At 46.1% G+C, this 15,726-nt stretch overlaps 1 protein-coding gene across 3 annotated transcripts in view; it reads right to left on the bottom strand.

The window, feature by feature from the left end:
- Positions 1–4,155: 4,155 nt before the first annotated feature.
- Positions 4,156–15,726, bottom strand: part of CEPT1 (choline/ethanolamine phosphotransferase 1) — a 30,157-nt gene continuing 18,586 nt past the window's right edge. For 2 of the 3 annotated variants that reach the window (XM_039565147.1, XM_010404529.2), the window contains exons 5-9: positions 13,556–13,640; positions 8,750–8,881; positions 7,962–8,120; positions 6,677–6,802; positions 4,156–4,961 (exon numbers count right to left, since the gene is read on the bottom strand). In XM_039565147.1, the coding sequence (XP_039421081.1) occupies positions 4,842–4,961; positions 6,677–6,802; positions 7,962–8,120; positions 8,750–8,881; positions 13,556–13,640 (622 nt within the window). In that variant the 3' untranslated portion in view covers positions 4,156–4,841. The remainder of the gene's footprint in view (positions 4,962–6,676; positions 6,803–7,961; positions 8,121–8,749; positions 8,882–13,555; positions 13,641–15,726) is intronic. The other variant, XM_039565149.1, reaches the window with a different exon arrangement.

Consider the following 15,726-nt stretch of genomic DNA (forward strand, 5'->3'; position numbering starts at 1 on the left):
ATTGTTGATTTGTTGTTCAGCCCCCACATGTGTTTGGAGGGGGAACAGGAATTATTTGTTAGGAAAAAAGGGCATTTTTGGCACTGGGGGTGTCTTCTCTGGCTCCACAAGTTCCCCCTCATGGGTAGAGAGAGTGGTACAGAGTTAACTACAGGAAATTAAAGATTAGTGGTATTTTCTTGTTTTTTTTTTTTTTTTTATTATTATATTTATTTTTCAAAGTTCAATCAACAGCAGAAAATGGTGTGGAAAATCAAGGGCACCTATCAGGAATAATCCCTTTGGAAATGATCACTTGCTTCACCCTTCTCCTGCTTGGTCATTACGTCGTGAGGAGATTCCAAACCTTTCGGTTGTGAAGCCAAACACCATCTCATTGAGAAATTGGGAAGTGGTTGTCATTTTGGAAACAATTATAAATCACCCAAGGGACTGAACTGTGTGATTGCTTAATTCCTGCTGGAGAAAAAACTGACAGAAAGTTATTCCTCAGCTGCTGAAAACAGATACACAAAAATGCATCCTTAAATTTAAAAATATATAAATTTTCAAATGCAGTCAGTGCTCCAACTGCCAGGCTAGGGTAAACTCCAGCAGCAGAAGGGCTGGAGCTGCCTTAGAATCATCAAATCCCAGAATGGTTTGGGTTGGAAGGATGTTAATGATCACCCAGTCCCACCCCCTGCCATGGGCAGGGGCACCTCCCACTGTCCCAGGATGCTCCAAGCCCCAATGTCCAACCTGGCCTTGGACACTGCCAGGGATCCAGGGGCAGCCACAGCTTCCCTGGGCACCCTGTGCCAGGGCCTGCCCACCCTCACAGGGAAGAGTTTCTTCCCAATATCCCATCTAAAAATCTCCTATTTTAGTTTAAATTCATTCCTCCCTGTCCTATCACTGTCTCCTTGTGTAAAAGACACCCTCCTGGTTTTTATAGGCATTTGTTAAGTTCTGGCTTTAACACCTTCCCTTTAATGCCCAAAGGGTGGACAGGCTGTTTGCTGGGGACACACTGGGAAGGCTCAGCTGGGGCTGCTGGGAGCAGGGACACCGGGGCTGGGTCACACTGCAGCACATCAGCACAACCCACAGCGTATTTTTAAATCTTTCTTCCTGCTCGAGATTTGCCCAACTCTTGATCCAAGCCTACAGTAAATAAAACAGTGCCAAGAAATGTTTTCCTGAACTGGAAAGAGCTCATTTATTCTGCTAAATTGTTAACATAGTTCCCAGCAGAGCACTGGCCAGCTCACACCACCCAGACAACAGCAGGCAGCTCAGCCCCGCTGCTGATTTGGGACTCAATCCCCGCTATGCAGCTGCCCTGGGGAAAATAAGTTTCATGCTCTGGCATGTGTCACCCTCTGCCAGCAGCCTCAGTGCCAGCAAGCAGTCCTGGGAGGGTTCACCCTGCTGGAGGTGAACGGCTCCAGGGCAGGAACAGCCCCTGCTCCCACCCCACTCCCGGCCCACCAGGCCGTAACCTCGGAACTGCTGCAGTCCTCACACCCTGGAAATGATTCAACTCCTCTGCAGCTCCATTCCACACTCACAGCTGGGCTACAGCAGCACTGGAGATACCTGGGGCGAGCTGGGTAGGATGGGAAGAGGAGGAAAATACTGCTTTGAAACAAAGCTGACACTTGGATGACACAGAAAGAGGCCCTGAGGTGTCCTGACCTGCCCCTTTCCTGTGTTAAACCCCTTATCAGAGCAAGGAAACTCCTTCAGCAGCGCTTAAAGAGCCAACACAACACCCAGGGGAAACTTCCAGCTTCTCTTTACAAATGGAGAAGAAAACCTGCAGAGCAGAACTGTATTTTTCTAGCAGGGCATGTTCTCAGTCCCAGGTGCTGCTGCTGCAGAAGTTCCTCCTGAGCATCTTCTGGACACAACCAAAAGTGAAAGAGCACATCACGAGATCGGGCTGAGCCCACAAATCCCCTGCTCCCCTTCTCGGCCCCACAAGCACGTCTGATGTGAGCCATGGCCACAAACAAGGCAGGTGGAAAGGTCATTTATTCCATTATCTGTCACCATACCCAGAGCCACAGCAGCACTTTAGAGGGCTTGGATTGCCAGCAGGGACTGTTCCCTGATAACACTGAAACTGCATCAGCAGAGAAATTGAGTTGTTTCTTGGCTGGGGTCATCCAGACTTCCAGGGAGTGAAAAGCTCGGGAAAAGGTGTCCTATTGCATTTCCTGAACAGCAGCAGGCTTCAGTTTTGCACATGGAAGTCTGGTCCTACACAGCTTTTTAAAGGCTTTGGTTCTTCTCCAGTCTCATGTATCAAATTATTTGGAGCAGCCTAATCTTGAAGCCCTGAGGACTGAGAGCAGGAATCTCGTTGTTTACATGGGTAAGTGGGCACAGAGGTGTTTGGTCAAAGGTTGGACTGGATGAAGCACCAGACTGATTCTGATTCGAGGAAACCACTCACACTCCAGGGAGGGACTTTCCAGCAACAGCTCTGCACCCACTCAGTGCTGATGAAAGGAAACACATGGTTTGTAAAGGGCACTTTCAAACCCTTCCAGGCTCTTCCCTTGCAGACTTTTACCTGCTCCCCTTGAAGAGCAGTAGCAGAGGCTGCATTGTCCAAATCAACCCTTTCCCCAGCTCACTGCAGTTAAAACTCAATTAAGGAGTTCCCTGAATGCCACTTATATCTAACAATGTCATTCTAGAGCTGTCACCTCACACACAGAGATGCTCCCGGCACCAAGGCACTTGGAGCAGAGCTCCAGGACACTTGGGAGCTGCCCCAGGAGTGTCAGGGAGCTGCCCCAGGAGTGTCAGGATGCAGGAACCAAATGCCCTCTCTGCCTCCAGCCCAGCAGGGACCCTGAGGAGACCCTCAACACAGGGCCAGGTGCCCAGAGAACCCTCAGCTGCGCTTGCCATAAAGCTGCTGCTCACAAGATTCCAAGTGGCAGTGCAAGGGTGGAGTGGGGAAGCCCTGCAAGAGTCTCCTCCTCATCCTGAGCATGTTCCCAACTCCCCCCGTGCCCCCAGGCTGACACAGGACCTCCATCTCACTTGCTGACACGGTGTCACCCTGCAGGAAGGAACCAAGAGTCTTCCAAGCACAGAAGGCACAACACTGGGCACATCCCTGTGCCAAGGCTGAGCTGAAGGACCTGGCACCTCTGCTCCACTTCCCAGCACAGCCCAGCAGGGCCAGCCTGCTCTGCCCCCACAAACACTTCAACCACTAAACCAGAGCCACCTTCCTCCATGTCCTCTCCAGTCCTGTCCCTGCCAGGACACAAGGAAGCCCAATCTCTCAGTCCACAGCAGTGGGACACTGAGCACTGCCCAGGGAGGGGGAACAAGGGTTTCAAACCTCTTCAGGCACTGCAGGAACTGAGTTTTTCTCTCCACTTCCTGAGCACGTTTTCTAATCACTGGAGTATAACAGGAAATCCGCATCAGCGCTTCCAGGAGCTGAGGGAGGTTTTGACTTTGTTACTGAGGTGTGGGGTTTTTTGGCTTGGCTTTTTTTCTGAACATGAGCTGTGTTTGGCTCCTTCAGAGCCATGTCGTTGTCCACAGGCACTGCCTTGGCCTGGGCTCCCAGCACAGAGGAGAAGTTTCCTTCCCATCTTCAGAGAGATGCTCCATGGTCAGAGGGCTAGGATTTCAGACATGGGATCCCAGCATTCCAGCTCTGTCCCCAGCAGCTCCCCCACAGCCAAGGCAGATCCTGCTCAGAGACACTCCCTGCTCTGCACATCAGCCCCTTTGCTCAGGGGCTGAAGTTTCCCTCAGTGCCAGGGCCCATGGCACCAGGTAATTTCATTAACATGCAATTAAACCCTCCATTAATCTAACTTGGTGTCCCTTGTGCAGTTCACCACAATTAAAATAGTATTAAAACAACAACAGAAGAAAGAAACCCAAACTTACTGCACTATATAGCAGGCAAAGTTCTCTGAGATCCTGAAATGACAACATGATCCACATAAAAGCACTCTCTAAAGTGCAGGCAGGTTTGTCCTTCACAAGTCTAAGCAGGACAGAGCAACACACACATCTCAAGACAACTGTTGCTCTCAGAATTCTTATTTATTAAGAGCAGAAAGGAAATTTTGCTTAAGTTTTATACATAAAAAAGTAAACAGTAATTTTTTTTTCTTATAGTCTTTTCCACTGAAGAAAATTGAGAAATAAGTTGTCTTTTTAGATAATGTTTATTTAAAAAAATAAAATTAATTGACAAAGATACCACACTATTTTGCATGCCGGGCACCCCTTGGCTCGCAGGACCCTGTTCAGCACGAAACCGCTTTGTCAGCAATGCACGAGCAAAATCCACCCCAGCCTGGCTCCCACCTGGCAGCTGCTGCAGCCACACAACTTAGTGAGATATCTCTGGGTTTTACCAGCTCAGGTCTTTAGTAAATAAATTCCAAGTGGACACTAAACAAGTATATCACTAAGAGATGATGAAATATTAAAATTAAAAGCAAATCAGATTGCAGCTGTAATTATACTACATTAGAAACTTCAGTTGGTGGGGATCCATTCACCATATAGAGATTAATTTGTAATCAAGGTAATTACAAAGACAGAGCATTACTCCCTGCATGCTTTCCCGGGCTTGGAACCAACAGAGTTGACTACGTGAAGAGTTGACTAGGGTGTACTTGAAATTCACTCTCTCAGGCAGGAGACTAGTTAGGAGTGTTACTGATAACAAAGAAGAAAAGTTATACAACATTGATTATTATAAATTACTTTGTTCTTATCTGCTTTTTGCCTTAGTCTCCTACAAGTCTTCATCCATTCCGTGGAAACCCAACTCCTCCTCCCTTCCCCTGCGGCAGCGGCCGTCCCTAGTGGTGGTTTGAGTGCGAGGGGCAGCCCTTGATGCGGAACACGTGGATGTGCAGGTGGGCAGCGATCTGGTTGCACACACTGACACAGTATCGGAGCAGGTCGAACAGGGACAGGATCTGCACAGGGGAAAATCATCCACAGTTACACCCCCATGTTCCTCAAGGGCCACACACGGGTGTAAGAGCCCACACTCCACAGCACTGTGGTCCACTGAGCTAAATCTCCAACCCCAGGAATAACCGTGGCTTGGGATGGAAGAGACTTTAGAGCCCATCCAGCTCCACCCCCGCCATGGGCAGAGACACCTTCCACTAGCCCAGGTTGCTCCAAGCCCTGTCCAACCCGGCCTCGGACACTGCCAGGGATGGGGCATCCCCCCCTAAAGGGTTTCTGGGAATGCTGGGCTTCTTTCCAGCCCAAGATAAGACAGACTCTTAATTCTACAATGAGAGAGTGGAGAAGAGTTACAGCAGCCACACAGATACCGTGAAATGCCCTATTAACTCTGAACGGTGATAGCCACACACACAACGTCTTCTCACATCACATCACATCAACAAAATTTTACTAAAAGGTTAACACTGGTTTTGTACATTAAACTCGAGCATTTGATCAGCCCAGATGAGCTGAATTTAAGATCTTTTTCCCAATGGGTGCTGGAGTCAGGATGGACATTCCAGAGCTTAAGGCACAGCCAGAGCACCCCTGCACTGCCCATCTAGAGCCCCTGCTAACGAGGCAGCAACACTCATCTGCAAAATATTCTAATCTAAGCTTTGAATATGTGCTACAGTGCTTTAAAATTTTAAATTATCACAGAGTCATCAAGGTTGGAAGAGACCTTCAAGATCATCAAGTCCCACCATCACCCCAGAGCCACCATAATCACCCTTAACCCATGTTCCCAGGTGCCACATCCAGACACCTCTTGAATACTTCCAGGGATGGTGACTCCATCACTGCCCAGGGCAACTTATTCCCATGCCTGATTAACTCCTTCAGCAAATTTTTTTTCAAATATCCACCCTGAGGCCGTTCCCTCTCCTCCTGGCCCTGTTCCCTGGGAGCAGAGCCCGACCCCTCCGGCTGCCCCCTCCTGTCAGGGACTTGTGCAGAGCCACAAGGTTCCCCCTGAGCCTCCTTTGCTCCAGCCTGAGCCCCTTTCCCAGCTCCCTCAGCCGCTCCTGGGGCTCCAGACCCTTCCCCAGCTCTGTTCCCTGCCCTGGACACGCTCCAGCCCCTCAATGTCTCTTGTCAGGAGGGGCCCAGAACTGATCCCAGGACTGGAGGTGCCCCAGCAGTGCCAGCACAGGGCACCACACTGGGCCTCTGGACACACCATGGCTCTGACAGCCCAGGGGCCATTGGCCTCTTGCCCACCTGGGCACACCTGGGCACATGTCCAGCCACTGTCACCAGCACTCCCAGATCCCTTCCCAGCTTCCCAGCCGCTCTTCCCCAAGCCTGGAGCATTCCATGGGGCTGCTGTGACCCAAGGACAGGACCTGGCACTTGGCCTGGTTGACCCTCCCACTGCTGGCCTTGGCTACGGATCCAGCCTGTCCAGACCCCTCCAGCAGATGCACATCCCACCCAGCCTGGTGTCCTCTGCAAACTGACTGGGAGGGCCTCGATCCCCTCACCCAGACGGTGCCCAGGACTGTCCCAACCCCAAGCCAGGGACACTGTGACCCTGCTCAGCTCTGCACCAGCTTCAAATCCACCCTGTGATGTTCCTTCTCAGTCCCATCCCCGCCAGGGGACTCAGCTGGGCACAGCCAACACAATGAATTAGTGGCAGAGCTAATTAATAAAATGAGTCTGGACTCACCAGGGCAATCCAGAGGACAATATATTCATCAATAAAGCTGTTAAAATACTGGTCAAGGAACAGCAGTGCTGGGCCTATGAATGCTGTGTCATACAGATACATCTCACTCTTGGTCATATGGGCAACCTGCAGTAAAAAAAAGAGAAGTTTAAGAAATAAACATGTGCCAGCCAAGGCAGAGTGATTTTCAGAATACACAAAGCCACTTTACTGCAAAATATCAAATACTCAAGTGGCAGCAGCAATATTGTTTGAACCACAGAGCTCCACAGCTACAGAGATGCAGGGTTTGCAGAGAATGTAGCACAGGAAAAAAAACTAACATGTTTTCCAGCCCACCTGCTCCTCCTGCCACAAACCAAACAGTGAAATTGAAGCAGACTGGTAAATTTTAAAGCTGAGCCTGGAAACAAAATCTCACAGCTGCTGGAGCTTCAAAAGTCAGGGACACTTGGTGTTCCTCTCTCTCCACCTCTTTTTCTCCCATTCCACAAGGATCACCACCTCTGTCTGGTTACAATTTCATGAACATTTTTGGTGTTCAAGTGTGACCTTCCCACCTCCCTACAGGCACAGAACCCACCCCACACTCCATCCTCACTGCCCAGCACGGCTGGGATGGGACTGAGCACCAAAGCAGGTCTGGTAAGAAAGAAACTTTTCTTCCACTGTGAGCTTAAACTCTTCCTCCGCTGTGAATTTGAACTCTTCCATTGTGAGATAAGTCCAGCACTGACCCAGCTCACAGCAGCCCAACAGAGCCCTGCAGAACTGGGATGATATTTCAGGCAGGAGCTGTTTAACCCTCATTCATTGACACCTCCGCCCTTGTACAAACCTGTTAATGATTTTAACCCCTATTTCCCTCCAATTCTTTAAGTTAAACCCTCAGCAAACCTCAGCAGCTCCATCACCTCCTCTCCTTCTGACAAACCCTCCTCCTCTTTGCATCTGAAGGGGATTCCAGCCACCTCTGTTCCAGCCCAGCTCTTCACACATGTGCACAAATACACTGCAAAAGTGTGAATTAACAGCTGGGGAAGGCGGAGAAACAGCTCTGAGCTGTCCTGGTGCTGCCTGTGCAAGCACAGCATCAACTCCAGGTTTCCACTGCCCTTTCAAACAGAAAAAGGCTCTGCTGCACCTCCAGGCTACTTAAAGCAAAGCACGAGTATCTCTTCAGCATACAAACAAGTGCAAGTTACTCAGTGGAACACACAGAGAGCTCCATCATCTACAAAAAGTTCTCCTGCAACAAGACTCAGGAAGGCTCTGGCACACTCACCACCAGTTTATTTGTGATCTTAGCAGACACAAAGCCAAAAGTCAGAATGTAGAGGCAGGGGTGCCTCTCAAAGAGCTGCACAGCAGATTTCTTGTAGATCATTGCAGCCAAGGCGATCACTGAGCCAATATGGAGAAAAGGTGAGAGGACACTCGTTCCCTATGGCGAGATGAAAGCACGAGGTTAATAAAATGTGCACATTGCAAAGAAACCTCCAAGAGCCCTGCACGTGGTGTGCAATGAGGGGGTAAAAATAAAGTCACATTAGAAACTTCTTTCTGAATGCTGGTAAAAGGAACAAAAAGTGGTGAAACTTGAGCAAGCAGCAGCTGAGAATGTGGTGGAAAATTTCTGGTGCTGGGGAAAAAAATCAGATTTGCAACAGAAGGTGCTTGTGCAGACACCTCCACTTGTTCTTTTACACTGGTAGTATGAATAATAGATCTTTTATAAGGATCAAACCCAGAATCTTCTTGAAAATTTTCCTTCTGAATGGATTTTTGCACAGGATTTTTCTATGAACTCTTCAGAGAGGAGTGTATTTGTATAACCTGGGTCTCATTAATTCAAAAACAAATATCAAAGTACAATGAGTACTTTTATTCAAAAATTTTAAAACTCTGACTCCTAAATCTACTATTCTTACACACACAATATTAACTTGTTTTTCCCATGCCAGCAAGGAGTTGAAGGGAAAATATTTCCCAAGGAGGAGGGTTTATGTTAAATACAAGCTGTGGCTGAAGAGCCTCCGTGCTGAGGAGGAACTGGCAGCCCAAGGTACTCACTGCTATAGTGGATCCATTTTTGCCAACTCCACCCGTGAAGATCACACCAAAGTAGTTTGTACAGGAGAATATGGTTCCTGCCACAGTACAGAGAGCTGGGAATATTTTCACCTGAATATTCAGTATTGGAATCTTAATGGAAGAGAGACAAGAAGTTAAAATATGCACAAACTCAAATTTGGGTTAATATTTCAGGTGCACTCAAACACTCCACTTTCCAACACAACGTTTGCTCTTCTTTCTCTGCTATACAGAGATTGACATTCCTACAGAGAAAAATGTATTTTCCAAAAATCCTTCCATGAAGCTTCCCAGAAAGCCAGATATATGTTCAGTTACCAGAGAAGAGACACCAAAAGCAGAGAAATGGACAGAAACCAAGAACTTGCCCTAAATCATCCCAGGGAAGAGAATCATCACCTTTCCTGAAGCTGCAGTCAAGATCAAACTGGGCAGAGCAAGAGCCACTTGGGATGGTCAGATAAACCCCTTCAGGGACTGGATCTGATCTTCTGGGCAAGGCAAGCAAAGAGATCAGACAAGCCAGATCCGAGTCAGTGACCCAGGAAGGATGAGGTTGCTAAAGAGGGGGAGAACGAGCACAGGCAGTTTCGAAAGTTTCCTCTGTCTTTTAACGGTCATGTTTCAAGCAGAACAGGAAAAACTAGAAATGAAGAAGAAAATAGTCCAAACTAAACCACAGGAAATATGTTATGGATGCAAGGGTTTAGAGATAACTACCCAAAACTTCCCAACTGTATCTATTCAACTGCTAAAAGCTCTTCATTTGGGAGCTGAAGTCGTGGCACTCAACTGAATAAACGCTCAGCTCCCCAGTGAGTCCAGCCAGGAACAGAACTTCAAAGAAGGTCAAGCTGCTTCTATTTTTCTTTAATTACACTCTCAGAGTAGCATTCAGAAGATAAATCATGGGATACTATGAGCTGGAAGGGACCCATCAGGAGCATCCAGTCCAATCCCTGTTCCTACACAGACACCCCAACAATCCCACCCTGTACCTCAGAGTGTTGTCCAAATGCTCCCAGAGCTTGAAGATCATTCTTGAAGATCCTAAGTTTTCCATTCCACTCAACAAGTGAATCTCTTGATCTTTCCAGGGCATGAATAAGAGGCAGAGGAGCTTTAATCCTCCATGCCTTGTTCAGCCCACTCCCCAAACCCTGCCCAGTTTCATGACACTCAAATATATTTCACCCTTGCTAAGGCAAAAAAAAAAAAAAAAAAAAAAGGCCTTTTCTGCAAGACTGTAGAGAAAGAATAAAGATAAGTAAAGAGAAGGCTTGAATTGCCAGCCTGGAGCAGTACTTGCAATCATTCATTAATGTCAGGAGGCTCAGGACTCAGGTACCTGTGCTGGCCTCTGCCCCAGAACTGATACTTTGGTATTTAAAGAACGGGGTGAGCTGGCTTTTACAAGCCAAAGGAAACAGTAGCAAACTGCATACAGGAGTCCAAGGACATTAAGGCTGACATTTCCCCAAGACAAGAGGAGTTGGCTGTGAAAAACACCCCGTGAACTCCCAACTACCACTGGAACACTGGAGAAGGATGCTCAGGGAAGGAGAGGAGAAGGCCACACTGCTTTAACACCCAGTTTGGCCTCCTTTTGGCCTACATAAGCAGCTGCATCAGTGCAAAACATGTCTGCAGAAAATACTAATGAGAAACAGCCACATACAGAAATTTGGCAGAGGAAAGCCAGAGGAGTGGATTAAAAAGTCAGCACCTGCTGAATTTCTCCGTGTACAAAATGGGAGCAGCAAGGCCAAAAGTGGGAAGCAGCAAAATCAAGGAAATAGCAGATTATTTTTATTTTTTCCCCTCTGACTAGAGGGAGAGAGGGAAATGTTCCTACAAAGTGGCATTGCAGCCCCTGAATTTTAACTCAGAGGACACTGGAAGACAGCCACAAGGCTTCCTTGTCTGGTATTCCATTTATCACTACAGTCCCTGCAATTATTCTGCCCTTCCTGGTGATTCCAGGGGCTTCATCTGAAGCCACATGCAGGCAGAACTGCCCAAAACCATGTCAGCAATGCAGGGAAGTATCACCAGTCACAGCTTTTGCAGGCAAATCATGTTCTCTGTTAAACCCTCTGAGATTGATTACAGAGGGAAGGCTGCAGTGCCCAGAGAGCTGCTGAATCCAGGTAAATCCTGGGAAAGTAGCATTACAGGCTGGACAGGGCTTGGAGCAACCTGGGCTAGTGGAAGGTGTCTCTGCCCATGGCAGGGGGTAGAACTGAATGAGTTTTAAGGTCCACTCCAAACCAAACCATTCCATGATTCCAGATTCTGTTTGGGAAGAGCCCAGGCATGGCAAGAACCAAGGGCAGCAGGCAACAGACGGAGTCGGCAGCGGTGGCCAGAGCCGGCATTAAAGCAAGTCTGGAATATTTTGCCAGAAAATTACTGCCAGGATTCCAGAGTACATTCCATCAGAGTTTTGTGCAGCACAAATTGGGATTTAAAAAGCAAAATTATGAGGAAATAGGCCAGAGCAGAGCCCAGCTAAGGGCTCGTGGAAGCAGCAGGGAGGAGCATGTAAGGAGACACGGAGCCGCTTCCTCCAGGAACTGCTCCTGCCACCAACCCCACAATCCCAGCTGGGCAACTCAGCCCCTGGAGTCCTTCTCACAGGGCTGGATCCCAGCTGGAGTCTGGAGCTGTCCAGATATCCTGCAGTCACATCTGCCCAAGGAACAACTTCCAGAGGGCCAAACTCCAGCTTCGTGTTCCCAAAGCGTTTGTGCCTTTTCATATTCCAGACCCTGTGGGAGAAAACTTCAGCAATCGCAGCACTTTTCTGCCTTCAAGCAGGAAAATCAACTCCAAATAATCAATGTATTAAACGAGTTACCCTAAGCTTCCTTGCTTTACTTGCATGTCCCAAGTGATTCCAGCTGGGATACTCAGCATCCCACAGGAATCACCCAGCTCCAGGAGCCTGGGGAGCAGCATTTAACAGGCTTTGAAGAGAATTTACACTGCCAGAAAGGAGGGAGCCAGGACAGGCACACATAGTTTCATGGAATAAAGGAAAGGTAATGAAAGCAACAATTGCCAAAATCCACAACTCTGCCTTTTGCCTGTTCAGAGTGTTTTGCTTTTCCCATGAAAAGTGGAATGTTTGAGTACACAACCACATTTACTCCGTATTTCCCCTAGACAGAAGCAAATAAAAAATACCAAGCCACCAATTTTGCAGTCACATCAAGTATTAAAGGATTAGAGAGGGCTGGGTGAGATGGGGTTGTGTGATTTATTTTGCTCTGCAAGCAGTAAATAACATTTATCTCTAAGTGAACACAAAAATCTCACTCATTGAATTAAACAGGATTGTCATGGGAGACCTGATTAAGATTGTTCTCTGGAGAAATGCTCCATTAAACCAACCAAAATAGTTTAGTATTTTTGGGAGCTGCCTTAGGCAAATGCTGCTGCAACCCAGAACTTCTAATAGATGTCAAGATTCTGCTGAAAAGCATTATTGAAAAGGCTGTTATGGAGTTATTTAAGCTATTTAATAACAAGAGACCAATTTCTAAGCTCACATAAATACCACTGAATTGTGCCAGAGGTTGCTGTGGCAGCATTTTTCCCCCTTTACTATTTATTTTTAAAGGAAACTGAGAACATGAATTGAGAAATTCTCTTTGTAACACCGAATATTAAATTATAGCTGCATGGGAATGTTTGCCACACTGGTATTTTTTGAAAACTTAGCACCAATAAAGTGATGTGCAGCCTCATTTTTATTTTCTAATCAGTCCTACCCACCCTCATTCCCTTTAGATGGTATTTACTTTGCAGTTTATATAATTAATTAAGGTCTTTGGGTTTTTAAGCCTGAAAGCACAAGCAGCAAAATCAGGATGGCCACAATTAGCTCATTTGGGATCCTCTCCACATACTGTGGGTTCACTGCTCCCATTACATAGAGCAGATTAAAAATTCATCCATTTGGGGTGAAGCTTTTCAGGGACTTTTGACCATCTCTCAGTGTTATTGAAATCAACATTTCTTTCTCCTTAAGAACTGCATTTATCAAATACACAGAGAAGATCAATAGCCAGGAAGAAAAACTAGGAAAACCTTCCAGGAAATCAATGCTTTGGATTTTATTTCCAGTAAATTTATATATTTTGAATTTATGTATGCACATACATGCTTTTCTGTGCACAATGGCATTTTGATAGCTCAATGTGGCTTCAGTAATACTCACTCTTGTATTATTATTATTATTATCATCATTACCAAACTGTTAGCTGCCATGGCCTGGTGAGCCTATATTATATATAGATATACACACAGATACATATAAAACATCTGCAGCCAGGCTGTGCCAGCAGCTCATTTCATCAGGATCACCTGACAATCGAGGGTTTTCCCCTTGCACAAATCAAGAGTTATCAGCCACATTCAGGCCAAATTGTTTACTGATGGTTCCCAACTGCTCTCTAAGAGCCTCCCCCAAATCCTCATCCCAGTTTAATATTCCTCCACTGTTTGTTGCATGGAATTCATTCAGGTGTTGGCCAGGATTGCAATGTTTGATAGCTTTCCACCTGCATGCAAAAGGTATAAAATAACCTTGTTTTAATGACTTTGGTACAGCCAGAATCCACCGTTCACTCTGTGTGATCTGGACTCAAAAATCTGTTTCCATTTATGAGGAAAAGTGAAACCTTCCTGCAGAAGTGAAACTGTGCCCAGATGTGCAAGAGTCCTTCAGTGACCACAGGATTATTACAAAGCATAAAGTAAGAACATGAGCAAAATTACCAGAGATTGCCAAAAAGGTGGTCCTCCAATCACTGCCAGTAAATGCAGGATTATTATGAAGATTTGTACTTCAGTCACATCAATTCTGATTAGGTACAAAAAGCCAAAAAAAAAGCAAAATTATTCAAAGCAGTTTCAAGTCAGTTATTCGCAAGCTCAGCGGCGCAGCTCTGTCATGCACAACCCCAAAAGGCTGAGGAGAAGAGGAAAAACTCACAAATAATTTAAAAGGCAAAAATGTATTTAGCTTTATTGTTCAAATTCAGAGTGATGTTGTGCTATACTTCTGTTTTACTTCACTGCAATAACAGAAATCCATTTTATCAACAGGAAACATTGGAACTCTTCACTGCCCAGTGGCAGCTGCAGAAATAAATATTCAGTTTTAACCTTGTCCACCAAAAAAAAGAATTTAGTACAGATGATAAAATTCTAAAAAGATATTTTAAATCCCTATTATAGTCCCTACCCTATTTTAATATGAATATTCTCTGAATAGCATCAAGCTTTGAAAAGAGACAAATCCCTAAAGGGTTGATGGAAATGGTGCAGTGGCAGCAAGAAGAGAAACCACTTCTGGTTCCAGCAGAGCCAGGGTGAGCTGCAGGAAAGAATGGGAGAAAACAGGGAATTTATGGCTTTGTTTTAAAGAGCATGTAAAAGTCTTGGAGGTAGAAAGAGGGAAAAACAGTGTACAATGCATGCCAGAAATAGGAGTGTATAAAAATACAAGTGAAATGAAGAGGATGGACTTGCTGGTGTGATAGATATATGGGGTATATATACACTATACATATTATAAATAGACATACACATTTTATATCTCTCTATCTATGCACATAGATGTATGTTATATATAACATATATATTATAGCCATATAATAGTATCTTGCCCTGAAGTGCTGCATCAAAAATAATCCTTCAAGTCAGTTTGAAACATTTCTGGCTTATTGTTATTTCCAACCAGACACTTCTACCTGGAAGACTCCAAATCACTTCCTGCACACACAGTGCTGTGCTGTGACAAAACCCTGCTGATATCACCTGCACAGGGAAGGAGCATTATGGGGTGGGCTTTCTTCTGTCTGCCTTCAATGAGCTACAGGACCATGGAATTGATTTTAGTATCAGCTCAGTGTTTCTCCACAGTCTTTGTTCCAGTTTGGGAGTGGATCCTCTCATTTGAGGATCTCCAGTCTGGCCAAAAAATATCTTTGTTTCAGCAGCAGAGCCATATGCACAAGAGTTAATTCCAAGGCTGCACCTAAATCCCATGGAAGGCATCCCCCCTGGCAGGGGGTGGACTGAGATGAGTTTTAATCCCAACTCAACCCATTCCACAATTCTTTGCTTTGTCATTTTTGTTTTCACTACACAAACCTGCAGATGGGACACCCAGGAAATAACCTTCGGGCTCCTCCTCTATTCAATTTGCTCAATAACAATCCTGCAAGGCAATCACAACTGGCTGGGGGAAAAACTAACTTCCACTGAGGGAAGAATGTTCTGAAAGATCTCTTGTTTTCAGTCCTGATACAAACAAATGCAGTTAATTGAGGTACCTTGCTAGAAAAAAAATCAAAATGGTCAGCAGAGACGCACAAACCAACTGATTTAATGCAAATTGCTTCCTCCCAGCCCTTGGAGTCAGGATGGAAATGTGTTCTCAGTGTGTCCAGCCAAGGAAGGGCTGGAGCAGCTCCATTCCAGGAGCACAGGAACACGTTTTAGCCCATTTCACTACTTCTGTCAATCACCTAAAGAACAGAAAGAAACGGAGAAAGTTCACAGAAACAGTGACTAATAACTCATGGAGGTGAGTCCAATTTACAGCTTCCCTTGGGCAGGAAACCAGGTTTCTTTTGGCAGCAGGAATCTTATGCACAATAAAGTAATGTCATGTATGGAAACCCAAGTTACTCTGCCAGAGAAACCTTTGCACAAGGCTGAGAGCCCAACAAATACATGGGGAGCAGTGCCTGGACTGAGGTTAGGGAGACAGTTTTACCTTTACACAGCCATGGCACAACCTTTACTCCCCTGCCCAGGGCTCTGCCCTTCCAACTCAAACAGAAACAGCATCAGGCAGCCAATGATATTTGTTAAAAACTCCTCCCTGACTCACAGTATGAATCTCCTGTTGCAGAACAAATATGAGTCTTAACTTCAGT

This window comes from Corvus cornix, chromosome 26 (genome assembly GCF_000738735.6).
Source record: "Corvus cornix cornix isolate S_Up_H32 chromosome 26, ASM73873v5, whole genome shotgun sequence".
Taxonomy (NCBI): Eukaryota; Metazoa; Chordata; class Aves; order Passeriformes; family Corvidae; genus Corvus; species Corvus cornix.